Source organism: Pelophylax lessonae (assembly GCF_965119305.1).
Source record: "Pelophylax lessonae genome assembly, chromosome: 9".
NCBI lineage: Eukaryota > Metazoa > Chordata > Amphibia > Anura > Ranidae > Pelophylax > Pelophylax lessonae.
In genome coordinates, this window is record NC_138776.1 from 19,478,941 (window position 1) to 19,492,261 (window position 13,321).

A 13,321-nucleotide genomic window follows, 5' to 3' on the forward strand; every position below is an offset into this window, starting at 1 on the left:
ACTAATGTAAGGAGGCACTCCGATGGGGACACTGATGTAAGGAGGCACTCCGATGGGGACACTAATGTAAGGGAGCACTCCGATGGGGACACTAATGTAAGGGAGCACTTCGATGGGGACACTAATGTAAGGAGGCACTCCGATGGGGACACTGATGTAAGGAGGCACTCCGATGGGGACACTGATGTAAGGAGGCACTCCGATGGGGACACTGATGTAAGGGAGCACTCCGATGGAGACACTGATGTAAGGGAGCACTCTGATGGGGACACTGATGTAAGGGAGCACTCTGATGGGGACACTAATGTAAGGGAGCACCCCGATGGGGACACTGATGTAAGGGAGCACTCCGATGGGGACACTGATGTAAGGGAGCACTCTGAGGGGGACACTGATGTAAGGGAGCACTCTCCAGTGGGGACACTGATGTAAGGGAGCACTCTCCAGTGGGGACACTGATGTAAGGAGGCACTCCGATGGGGACACTAATGTAAGGGAGCACTCCGATGGGGACACTAATGTAAGGGAGCACTCCGATGGGGACACTAATGTAAGGGAGCACTTTGATGGGGACACTAATGTAAGGAGGCACTCCGATGGGGACACTGATGTAAGGAGGCACTCCGATGGGGACACTGATGTAAGGGAGCACTCTCCAGTGGGGACACTGATGCAAGGAGGCACTCCGATGGGGACACTGATGTAAGGGAGCACCCCGATGGGGACACTGATGTAAGGGAGCACCCCGATGGGGACACTGATGTAAGGGAGCACTCCGATGGGGACACTGATGTAAGGGAGCACTCTGAGGGGGACACTGATGTAAGGGAGCACTCTCCAGTGGGGACACTGATGTAAGGGAGCACTCTCCAGTGGGGACACTGATGTAAGGAGGCACTCCGATGGGGACACTAATGTAAGGGAGCACTCCGATGGGGACACTAATGTAAGGGAGCACTCCGATGGGGGCACTGATGTAAGGAGGCACTCCGATGGGGACACTGATGTAAGGAGGCACTCCGATGGGGACACTGATGTAAGGGAGCACTCCAATGGGGACACTAATGTAAGGGAGCACTCTGATGGGGACACTAATGTAAGGAGGCACTCCGATGGGGACACTGATGTAAGGAGGCACTCCGATGGGGACACTAATGTAAGGGAGCACTCCGATGGGGACACTAATGTAAGGGAGCACTTCGATGGGGACACTAATGTAAGGAGGCACTCCGATGGGGACACTGATGTAAGGAGGCACTCCGATGGGGACACTGATGTAAGGAGGCACTCCGATGGGGACACTAGATTGGATTGCTAGAGCAACAGGGACGCAGTGCACAGTGCGTGACAGGTTGGACAAGGAGGCTGATAAGGGAGAGACTTAAAGATATTAAAAGGACATTGTATGAGGAAACTTCTACTTGGAATTGGATGAGGAAACTTATACTTGGCAAACCCTTTGACTGTAATTTTTGTGGTGAAAAAAAGTGAATAGAGCCATGATTAATTTTTAAAGGAAAAAAGCTGTTGCTGTCAGGAAAAGGATAATTTAAACAGAGGAAAAAACCTGTCACACTCAGCAAAGCAAATCTGCGACTGTAGAAACGCTGTTAAAGGGACATGGCCTGATTGAAATCTACCACTGTAAGTGCATTACTGTAAAAAAAAAAAAAAAAACGCAGAACACAGACACTCTATTAAAGGGACATTTATAAGCAAACTGACTTTAGTAGCGAAATGTGCCTACAGAAAATCTGCGAGTGTGATTGTGAAACCTTACAAAAAAATGGAAAGTTAAGACACGTTTTGAAGGGGACATTTGTAAATAGAAAGACTGCAGATGAAAAACACGCCTGAATGAAATCTGCGACTGTAGGTGCATTACTGTAAAAAAAAAAAATCGCAGAACATAGACACGCTATTAAAGGGACATTTATAAGCAAACTGACTTTAGTAGCAAAGTACGCCTTACTGGAACAAGTCTGTTATTACAAATGTTTGACCACATATGTTCTAGCGCCCGTTAATTTAACGGGCTTAATGTCTAGTTGTATAATCAAACGATTATACCGAACAGGTGCTAATGACCAACAAGACAATTTGTAGAATAAAATACAATCATTAAATCAAACCAGCTGTTCAGGAGGGATAAAATTAGGCGAGAAAAATACATATTTCTGAAGCTTCAGTTCCGTGTAATTCTTACACATCATGGCACAGCACTAGACAAAAGTTGGCATCAATAAGGTCCCTCATGGGCAGAAATTGAGATTTCAAGGCATACAGGTGTTCCTGAATGGGCTGTCCAAGCCCTTTTGCAGGAGCACAAAGCATCAAGCAAAGCTGAGGACCAAAAACGCAGTGATCAGCCAAGGAAACTTGCAGACATATTGGGGTTGATTTATTAAATCCAGTTGCTCCAGCGCTTAGTAAATGAGGCAAAGAGTACCCAATCATGTGCAAATGAAATAAAAAAAATAAAAACAGCACTTTTGCTTGCACATGATTGGATGATGAAGATCCCCAGAGCTTCTGCTCATTTACTAAGCTCTGCAGCAACTGCACTTGCCAAGTGCACAGTCTATTTGCCTTAAGTAAATCAACCCTATCAAGTTGACTTCCCTTCACAATTGGAAGAGGATCCATCATCCATGGCACCATCAGCTCAGACCTAGGAGAAACCAGTAGGACTATGGTACACCCGTCTACAGTCCAGAGAAGCTTGGTCAGAAGGAGTCTTAATGGAAAGTCCTACCTTGGATTTGGAAAAAAATCCAAGAGACTCCTCTAAGCACAAAAACACCAGAACTGGTGTGCAGAAAAATGCCCACAGGTGTTCTGGAATGCCAAGTCTAAATTTGAAATATTTTGCTGTAACAGAAGGCAATTTGTCATGCGTGCACCCTAAACCCGGAAGCAGGCAGCGGCATACCAGTACGTCACTTTGCCTACATGGGCTGCCAGTCCGCAGTACATTGCAGGCGGGCCGCTCACAAGTGGATATATATAGTGACAGTGTGAACCCCATGGCCCAGGACTCTGTTGAGGAGACAGGTGTGCTTCACCCAAAAACCAGATGGTATTAGTCTAGGAGACAGGAGGGCTTTACACAGGTGCCAGGAGATCCCCCTATAGAGAGGCCAAGATATAGGCACGTGCAGCAGGTAGCTACAGCTAAAGACTCCAAAACGATATGGTGATGCCACCTTTCTCCTGCGCTTAGAATCCAAGCTCCCCGACCACACTACCCACGGGACTCACATATGGCATCTCGGATGGCTAGAGTCTTGCTGCCCTAAAAGACTGGGGTAGTCCAACAGTACTACAAACAAAAGAAAACAAAAGAAAACAAAGAAGGGCGCACCGACCTAGCGCATTATCCTCAATAGTATGGCTTTATTAATAAATCATAAAAATGGCTACTCACAAACAGAAGTTACAAATGATCATATCAGACTCAATCGCTTGAGTGTCAGGAATAGTCCATGTCCATAGTCCTGTTGAGATGACGGCTGATGCGTTTCGAGGCCTAGCCTCTTCCTCAGGGCTCTGAGGAAGAGGCTGGGCCTTGAAACGCATCAGCCGTAATCTCAACAGGACTTGAGTATGCTGAGAGAGCGGCAAGAGAGTGTTGCGAAGGACACCGGTCCGAGGAGGGACCAAGGGACAGGCCAAAGCTTCAGGTTGAGAAGCTTTGCTGTAAGAAGAAGCCAGGAGGCTTGGTATTATTTGTCCTTTCCTGTTTTGATGGTGGTTTATCTATCCAGAGGTGACTGCAGCACCAATGACATTTCTGGCGTTCTTCTATTCTCGTTCCATATTTCGTAAGCCCTTGGTAGCATGCCACAGCCTTCATGAGTAAGCAAGTTTAAATTGCATACCAGTTAAGTCATAGGACACATTTTCAGGAGGGTGCAATGTTCTGATTTGTAATGTATTACCTTATTTCTTTAACCGCTTGCCGACTGCTCACAGTATATTTACTGCGGCAGTCAGCCCCTCACAGGCAGAGCGACGTAGGTCTACGTCGCTAGCCTGTGAGGCTCTGGGGAGCGAGCGCGCGCCCGCGGAGGCGCGCTCCCGCTCCCGCGCGGTCCCCCCCTGCGCGTGTGACCGGCGGACCCGATGTCCGCCGGTCACTCAGCGATCGTCGGGGGAGAGGGAGAAAGTCAGGCGGCTTGTGTAAACAAGCTGCCTGTCATTCTCCTCGGTGTAAAGACACTGATCACACAGATCTACTATGTAGATCCGTTGATCAGTGTCCTTACAGCTCAAGCCACAGCCAATCACAGTAGAAAGCACGCCCCTAGGGACACACACAGCCCCTCCCTCCCAAATAAAGTTAACCCCTTCACTACCAGGGTATTTTTACAGTAACAATGCATATGTATAGCACTGATTACTGTAGAAATGTCACTGGTAACCCCAAAAGTGTCAAAAATGTCAGTCAAGGGTCCGATCTGTCCACCACAATGTCGCAGTACCACAAAAAAAATTGCAGATCGCCGCCATTACGCGTTAAAAAAAAAAAAACAACAAAAATGACAAAAATCTTTCCCTTTGTTCGTAAACGCGATAACTTTTGCGCAAACCAATAAAAATACGCTTTTTGCGATTTTTTTTACCAAACATATGTAGCATAAAACAAATTGGCCGAAAATGTTAAAAAATTTTGATTTTTACATTTTTTTTTGGGGAATTTCATATAAAAAAATGTGAAAAATATTGTTATTTTTGCAAAATGTACGCTCTTTTTTTGTTTATAGCGCAAAAAGTAAAAAGCGCACAGGTGATCAAATACCACCAAAAGAAAGCTCTGTTTGTGGGAAAAAAAGGACGTCAAATTCGTTTAGGTACAGCGTCGCACGACCGCGCAATTGTCCGTTAAAGTCACGCAGTGCCGAATCGCAAAATACCCCCTGGTCGTTTAGCAGGAAAATCCTCCGGGGCTTAAGTGGTTAAAGTGGAAGTTTTCCTGCATTGAAGTTTGTAAAGCTGCAGCAGGAATGTTAAGTGTTTGGTACCTGCACATATCATTGAGTCTCTTTTTGGAGTAGCTCAGGAACATCCTATCCTGCCACACTATCATTTTTGCTTTGTATCTTTTATACTATGGGTCCTTAAATGTGACGGGAAGAAGCCAAGAGTGAAGCAAGGGAGCAGAGGAAGAATGGGGGTGTAACACTACTGCTGCCGAATACCAGTGCAGGGGGTTATTATTGCGGACACTAGCACTAATGCAAGGGGTTATTATTGCGGACATTGGCACCAATGCAGGCGGTTATTATTGCAGTTCCTGGCAACAATGCAGGGGGTTATTATTGTGGACACTGCCACCAATGCAGGAGGTTACTATTTCAGACAGTGGCACCAATGCAGGGGGTTATTATTGTGAACACTGGCACCAATGCAGGCTGTTACTATTTCAGAGAGTAGTGCCAATGCAGGGGATTTTTATTGGGGACACTGGCACCAATGCAAATTATTTTTATTGTGGACACTGGCACCAATGCAAAGGGTTTTAATTGTGGACACTGGCACCAATGCAAGGGGTTATTATTTTGGACTCTGGCATCAATGCAGGGGGTTACTGTGTCAGTTACTGGCACCAATGCAAGGGGTTATTATTGTGGACACTGGCACCAATGCAAGGGGTTATTATTGTGGACACTGGCACCAATGCAGGGGGTTATTATTGCGGACACTGGCACCAATACAGGGGGTTATTATTGCAGTTCCGGGCAACAATGCAGGGGATTTTTATTGTGGACACTGGCGCCAATGCAGGGGGTTATTGTGGACACTGGAACCAATGCAGGGGGTTAGTCTTTCAGACAGTGGCACCGATGCAGGGGGTTATTATTGTGGACACTGGCATCAGTGCGGGGGTTTATTGTTGCGAATACTGGCACCAATGCAGGGCTTATTATTGTGGACACTGGCACCAATGCAGGGGGTTACTATTTCAGACAGTAGCACAAATGCAGGGGGTTATTATTGTGGGCACTGGCAGGAGTGCAGGAGGTTATTTTTGTGGACACTGGCACCAATGAAGGAGGTTACTATTTCAGACATTGACACCAATGCAGGGGGTTATCATTTATGCGGACACTGGCACCAATGCAGGTGATTATTGTTGCAGACACTGGTACCAATGCAGGTGGTTATTATTGCGGACACTGGCACCAATGCAGGAGGTAATTGTTGCTGTACCTGGCACCAGTTATGAAGGTGGGGGGGGGGGATTTTGGCTTCCTTGCCATGGACATCAGATGAGCTTGTTCTGGCACTGTTGTACATGTGTGAACTGAATTTATTTGAATATTTGGCTTTGTGACTAATCATGATGGAAACCTCATATATTAGTAGTGCTGGAAATGTGATTATTGCGGACACTGGCACCAATGCAAGGGGTTATTATTGAGGACCTTGTCCACAGTCACCAACCATCTTCTGTACCATGTCTGCAGTCCCAACCAGTACGTCACTTTGCCTGCATGGGCGGCCCATCCACAGTACATACCATTTCTGCAGTCCCAACCATCTCTTGTACCATGCCTACAGTCCTCAACCATCTCTTGTACCATGCCGGCACTCCCAAACCATCTCCTGTACCCTGTCTATAGTCCCCAACAATCGCCTGTACCTTGTCTACAGTCCCCAACCATCTCCTGTACCATATCTGCAGTCCCCAACCGTCTCCTCTACCATTTCTGAACTCACCAACCATCTTCTGTACTATGCCTACAATCTCCAACCACCTTCATCACCTTTTCTGCAGTTCCCAACCATCTCCTGTACCATGCCTACAATCCCTAACCATCTCCTGTACCATATCCGCAGTCCCCAACCATCTCCTCTACCATTTCTGAACTCCCCAACCATCTTCTATACTATGCCTAGAGTCCCCAACCACCTTCATTACCTTTTCTGCAGTTCCCAACCATCTCCTGTACCATGCCTGCAGCCCCAACCATCTCCTGTATCATGCCTACGGTCCCCAACAGTCTCCTGTACCATATCCGAAGTCCCCAACCATCTCCTCTACCATTTCTGAACACCCCAACCATCTGCTGTACTATGCCTACAATCCCCAACCACCTTCATTACCTTTTCTGCAGTTCCCAACCATCTCCTGTACCATGCCTGCAGTCCCAACCATCTCCTGTATCATGCCTACGGTCCCCAACAGTCTCCTGTACCATATCCGAAGTCCCCAACCATCTCCTCTACCATTTCTGAACTACCCAACCATCTTCTGTACTATGCCTACAGTCCCCAACCACCTTTAGTACCTTTCCTGCAGTCTCCGACCATCTCTTGTAGTATGTCTACAGTCTCTGACTCTGAATATTTCCAAAAATTTCTAATGTCTGAACGATGATGCGGTATAATAAAATATCAGATTTTTGATTGTTTCTGTAAATTTTTTGTTTGTTCTTTTTTTCCATCAGATTGAGAAGCAGTTGTTTGAGGAGACAGTGAAGACTCTGAATATGTACTATATGGAGGCTGAGAAGATTGGAGGTAGCTCTTATCTAGAGGGATGCCTAGCTTGTGCTACAGCTTATTTCATCTTCCTCTGCATGGAGACACACTATGAGAAGGTAAACTGGATTATGTTTTTATTTTTAGAGACTCTGTCATTTCGCCCACTTGGGACATAATAACCGAGTCCATTGAAAGAACAAATCCCCCACCTGCTGCTCCATTCTTCTCCTAAAGCCAGTAGTTCAAACCCTTTGCTAGCTCCATGTTGGACCTGGACCATGTCCTCCCCTTCCTCATCTACAAGGCATCCAAGGATGGGGGTCACACACTCCCCCATATTTAGAAGCATTGCGTATTAGCAAAGTGAATATTTGGATAGAGTAGAGAAGAATTAGCACCCCTGCCCAGATTTACTTGCTTAGATAAGCCAAAAAAGAGCACCAAACGATTGTTTCAAATTAAAATATCCTTTACTGGTATTACAAGTGACAACACAAAAATTAAAAGCAGCCAACATGTTTAAGGGGTAAAAAATCTCATCAGGGCTTAAACAATGTAGCAAAAGTATCTATAGGACTGAGAGTAAAAGCTCCTGGGTAGAAATCTCTGTTTAGAGAAGTCTGCCTAATGCTGCTTCCTGTGATGGGGTGGCAAATATGCTGCTCTGCTCCTAAGTTCAGAGCAATGTTGTCACCCCCTTGTAGGCTGTGCCTGCTTGTACTACAGTGGGAAGGGACAATGTTACAGGAGTTGTGGCTATCAGCATTGTCCTTGCTGATTGAGAAGCCTGTAGCTTGCCAATCAGTACCTGGCCACAGCTAATCCCGCCTAACTTCAGGCTTGGTACTTGGCATGGTACAGGAGATGGTTGGGGACTGCAGGCATGGTATAAGAGATGGTTGGGGACTGAAGGCATGGTACAGGAGATGGTTGGGGACTGCAGGCATGGTATAGGAGATGGTTGGGGACAGATACTGAAGGTGGTTGGGGACTGTAGACATAGTACAGGATATGATTGGGGACTGCAGGTATGGTACAGGAGATGGTTGGGGTTGCAGGCATGGTAAAGGAGGTGGTTGTAGACTGCAGGCATGGTACAAGAGATGATTGGGGACTGCGGGCATGGTACAGGAGATGGTTGGGGACTCCGGACATGGTATGGAAGATGGTTGTGGACAGGTGGTTGATGACTGTAGTTATAGTACAGGAGATGGGTGGGGACTGTAAGCAATTGGTAACATGAGATGGTTGGGGTTGCAGACATAGTACAGGAGAGGTTTGGGGACTGCAGGCATGACACAGGAGATGTTTGTGCTGCAGACATGGCCCATGAGATAGTTGGGGCTGCAGGCATGGCGTAGGAGATAGTTGAGGGCTGCAGGCATGGCACAGGAGATGGTCGGGGCTGCAGACATGGTACAGGATATAATTGGGGGCTTCAGGCATGATACAGGATATGATTGGGGACTGCAGGTATAGTTCAGAAGATGGTTGGGGTTGCAGGCATGGTAAAAGAGGTGGTTGGGGCTGTAGGCATGGTACAGGAGATGATTGGGGGCTGCAGGTATAGTTCAGGAGATGGTTGAGGCTGAAGGCATGGTAAAAGAGGTGGTTGGGGACTGCAGGCATGGTACAGGAGATGGTTGGGGACTGCAGCCATGGTATAGAAGATGGTTGTGGACAGGTACTGGAGGTGGTTGAGGACTGTAGACATAGTACAGGAGATGGTGGGGGACTGTAAGCAATTGGCATAGGAGATGGTTGGGGAGGCAGAAATAGTACAGGAGAGGTTTGGGGACTGCAGGCATGGGCCAGGAGATGGTTGGGCTGCAGGCATGAAGCAGGAGGTGGTTGAGGGCTGCAGGCATGGCACAGGAAGTGGTTGAGGACTGTAGACATGGCACAAGAGATGGTCGGGTCTGCAGGCATGGTACAGGATATGATTGGGGGCCGCAGGCATGGTACAGGATATGATTGGGGGCCGCAGGCATGGTACAGGATATGATTGGGGGCCGCAGGCATGGTACAGGATATGATTGGGGGATGCAGGCATGGTACAAGAGATGGATGGGTTTGCAGGCATGGTACAGGAGATGCTTAGGGTTGCAGGCATGGTACAGGAGATGCTTAGGGTTGCAGGCATGGTACAGGATATGATTGGGGGGGGGCGCAGGCACGGTACAGGATATGATTGGGGGCTGCAGGCATGGTACAGGATATGATTGGGGGCTGCAGGCATGGTACAAGAGATGGATGGGTTTGCAGGCATGGTACAGGAGATGCTTAGGGTTGCAGGCATGGTACAGGATATGATTGGGGGCTGCAGGCATGGTACAAGAGATGGATGGGTTTTCAGGCATGGTACAGGAGATGCTTAGGGTTGCAGGCATGGTACAGGAGATGCTTAGGGTTGCAGGCATGGTACAGGAGATGCTTAGGGTTGCAGGCATGGTACAGGAGATGCTTAGGGTTGCAGGCATGGTACAGGATATGATTGGTGGGGGGGGGGGGGCGCAGGCACGGTACAGGATATGATTGGGGGCTGCAGGCATGGTACAGGATATGATTGGGGGCTGCAGGCATGGTACAAGAGATGGATGGGTTTGCAGGCATGGTACAGGAGATGCTTAGGGTTGCAGGCATGGTACAGGAGATGCTTAGGGTTGCAGGCATGGTACAGGACACAGTTGGGGGCTGCAGAAAAGGTACTGAAGATGGTTGGGGATTGCATAGCACAGAAGATGATTGGGAAATGCCAGCATGGTACAGGAGAGGGTTGGAGACAACAGAAATGGTAAAGGGGTTGCTAAAACCCTCCTGCAGTGAGCTGCAATGTCTGGGAGGAGGAACGTGTAAGACGCAAACAAAGGAGGATTTGGCTCAGTCAGGGGAGATACAGGAAGGATTTTGGACTGCAGCCATGGTATAGAAGATGGTTGTGGACAGGTACTGGAGGTGGTTGAGGACTGTAGACATAGTACAGGAGATGGTGGGGGACTGTAAGCAATTGGCATAGGAGATGGTTGGGGAGGCAGAAATAGTACAGGAGAGGTTTGGGGACTGCAGGCATGGGCCAGGAGATGGTTGGGCTGCAGGCATGAAGCAGGAGGTGGTTGAGGGCTGCAGGCATGGCACAGGAAGTGGTTGAGGACTGTAGACATGGCACAAGAGATGGTCGGGTCTGCAGGCATGGTACAGGATATTATTGGGGGCCGCAGGCATGGTACAGGATATGATTGGGGGCCGCAGGCATGGTACGGGATATGATTGGGGGCCGCAGGCATGGTACAGGATATGATTGGGGGCTGCAGGCATGGTACAAGAGATGGATGGGTTTGCAGGCATGGTACAGGAGATGCTTAGGGTTGCAGGCATGGTACAGGAGATGCTTAGGGTTGCAGGCATGGTACAGGAGATGCTTAGGGTTGCAGGCATGGTACAGGATATGATTGGGGGGGGGGGGGCGCAGGCACGGTACAGGATATGATTGGGGGCTGCAGGCATGGTACAGGATATGATTGGGGGCTGCAGGCATGGTACAAGAGATGGATGGGTTTGCAGGCATGGTACAGGAGATGCTTAGGGTTGAAGGCATGGTACAGGAGATGCTTAGGGTTGCAGGCATGGTACAGGAGATGCTTAGGGTTGCAGGCATGGTACAGGAGATGCTTAGGGTTGCAGGCATGGTACAGGATATGATTGGGGGGGGGGGGGCGCAGGCACGGTACAGGATATGATTGGGGGCTGCAGGCATGGTACAGGATATGATTGGGGGCTGCAGGCATGGTACAAGAGATGGATGGGCTTGCAGGCATGGTACAGGAGATGCTTAGGGTTGCAGGCATGGTACAGGAGATGCTTAGGGTTGCAGGCATGGTACAGGACACAGTTGGGGGCTGCAGAAAAGGTACTGAAGATGGTTGGGGATTGCATAGCACAGAAGATGATTGGGAAATGCCAGCATGGTACAGGAGATGGTTGGAGACAACAGAAATGGTAAGGGGGTTGCTAAAACCCTCCTGCAGTGAGCTGCAATGTCTGGGAGGAGGAACGTGTAAGATGAAAACGAAGGAGGATTTGGCTCAGTCAGGGGAGATACAGGAAGGATTTTGTACTCGTGGGGTTTGTACATCACATAGGAACTGGAATTCGGACTTCTTTGGACTGTCCTACAGAAGCTTTTATGTTTATTAAACGTATCGGTAGATTCTGCTATCCTTTTTATTATAATAAGAATGTAGAGCTGTAAAAAGCCGTTTCCTGATGACGGTCTCATGTTTTGGTCCCTATTGATATCGGAGAGCAGGAATGGATCCTTAGCCTGAGAAGTGACCTTACACTTTTCTCAGTATGTCCCACAGGAAGTCATTGGTGGGAAATCTGCTTACATTTCAACTTGTTACCGAAGGGCAACCAGCTTGTAAGGGGGCAGGATTTGAATTTCGCAGAGTCGCCGAGTCTCAGCGCTACGTTTTACAGCTTTGAACTCGGTCCAAAATCGACAAAGCTAAACTTTGGAGAGCAGGATGGAGTCGCACGTCAGGCCCGGCATTTCACATTATTATCTGTCTATTTCTTGGTGAGCAGATTTAATCCTTCCTTCAAACGCTTGGGAAAGGTTGTCTCAACATGCAGGCACTCAGCAAGCTCAGCTAATTGCCCAATCTCTTTATATCACACCGTCCATCTGGGCATTGGGCCAAAGCAAACTCAACCTTTGTAAGCTGGAAATTAATTTCCCAGCAGATCCTGTTCCCACTTCAACCCTGGCTGATACTGAGAAAGGATACATTATGTAGCGGGGAGGGATCGAGAGCTTTTCTATAGATCCATACCTCCAGCCCATGGAACCTTCTAGTAAAACACATTGGCTAATTTCCTGTACAGTTCTGGATGGAGTCTTTTATTGGAATCGCATGAATCAATACGGCGCTTGTTAGCTTTACCAAATCACGTCATTCCTTCTAATTAATCATTTTTATCTTCAGTGATAACCTGCTAATTCCAAGCTTCCTCAGGTCTACAACCAAGGCAGATATCTTCAAGTCCCTGCCCCCACCTAAAGAACCCCCTGCTAAGATCTTCATTCTCTCAACCAGTTCAACTCCACAGCAATTTTTGCACATACATGTAAAAAACTTAAAGGGTAACTCCACTTTCGTGGGGAAAAAAATCAGCAAATAATGAAAAAAAACAATATAGCGTATACAATAGCGACACAAATCATACTGTAATTCAATGTTATTAAAAATGACCTTTCCTTTTCCATCTGCAGCTGTTGTCATTTTCTGAAAATGCAATACAATATGGCCGCCTGGAGCTGTTCTGTACACAGAATGTATACTGACCACACCCCCAGAAACATAATTTCCTGCTTGTGTGATTGGCTCACCAATTTTCCCAGAAGTCTGCACTAAGATAAAAGTCAGATTTCTGGCATCCTCTGCAACAAAAATGTCATTTTTGGTGAGATACTCCCAATAGGAACACATCTAAAGGCATGGAGACCCGGCAGATTTCCTCATTAGAGCCCTGCAGCTGCCACAGCTGATAGATAATTATGAAATCACTACCATTTGACTCACCCCTTACCGAGGAAGTCATGACGCGGGAGCGTATGACGCAACGTGTTCAGGGGGCGGTGACTACGAGCGGCGACACGGCTCCTCCAGAGGCTTTTTGTATTTGTTACGAGTACTACCAGCTAGCAGAAGCTGCGGATTGTGCCTATCTTGTGAGTGTATCCTATTGTTTTTTAATTATTAACCACTTTACCGCTGAGTACTGGAATAGTACTGCGGCAAAGTGGCACGATCCCGCCTGACGACGT

General features: G+C 47.8%; 1 protein-coding gene across 1 annotated transcript in view; it reads left to right on the forward strand.

Moving 5' to 3' along the window:
* GOLGA7B (golgin A7 family member B) overlaps nt 1-13,321 on the forward strand; it is an 82,384-nt gene that overhangs the window by 46,070 nt on the left and 22,993 nt on the right. Inside the window, exon 3 of the mRNA XM_082269114.1 lies at nt 7,455-7,607. Within this exon, the coding sequence (XP_082125240.1) occupies nt 7,455-7,607 (153 nt within the window). The remainder of the gene's footprint in view (nt 1-7,454; nt 7,608-13,321) is intronic.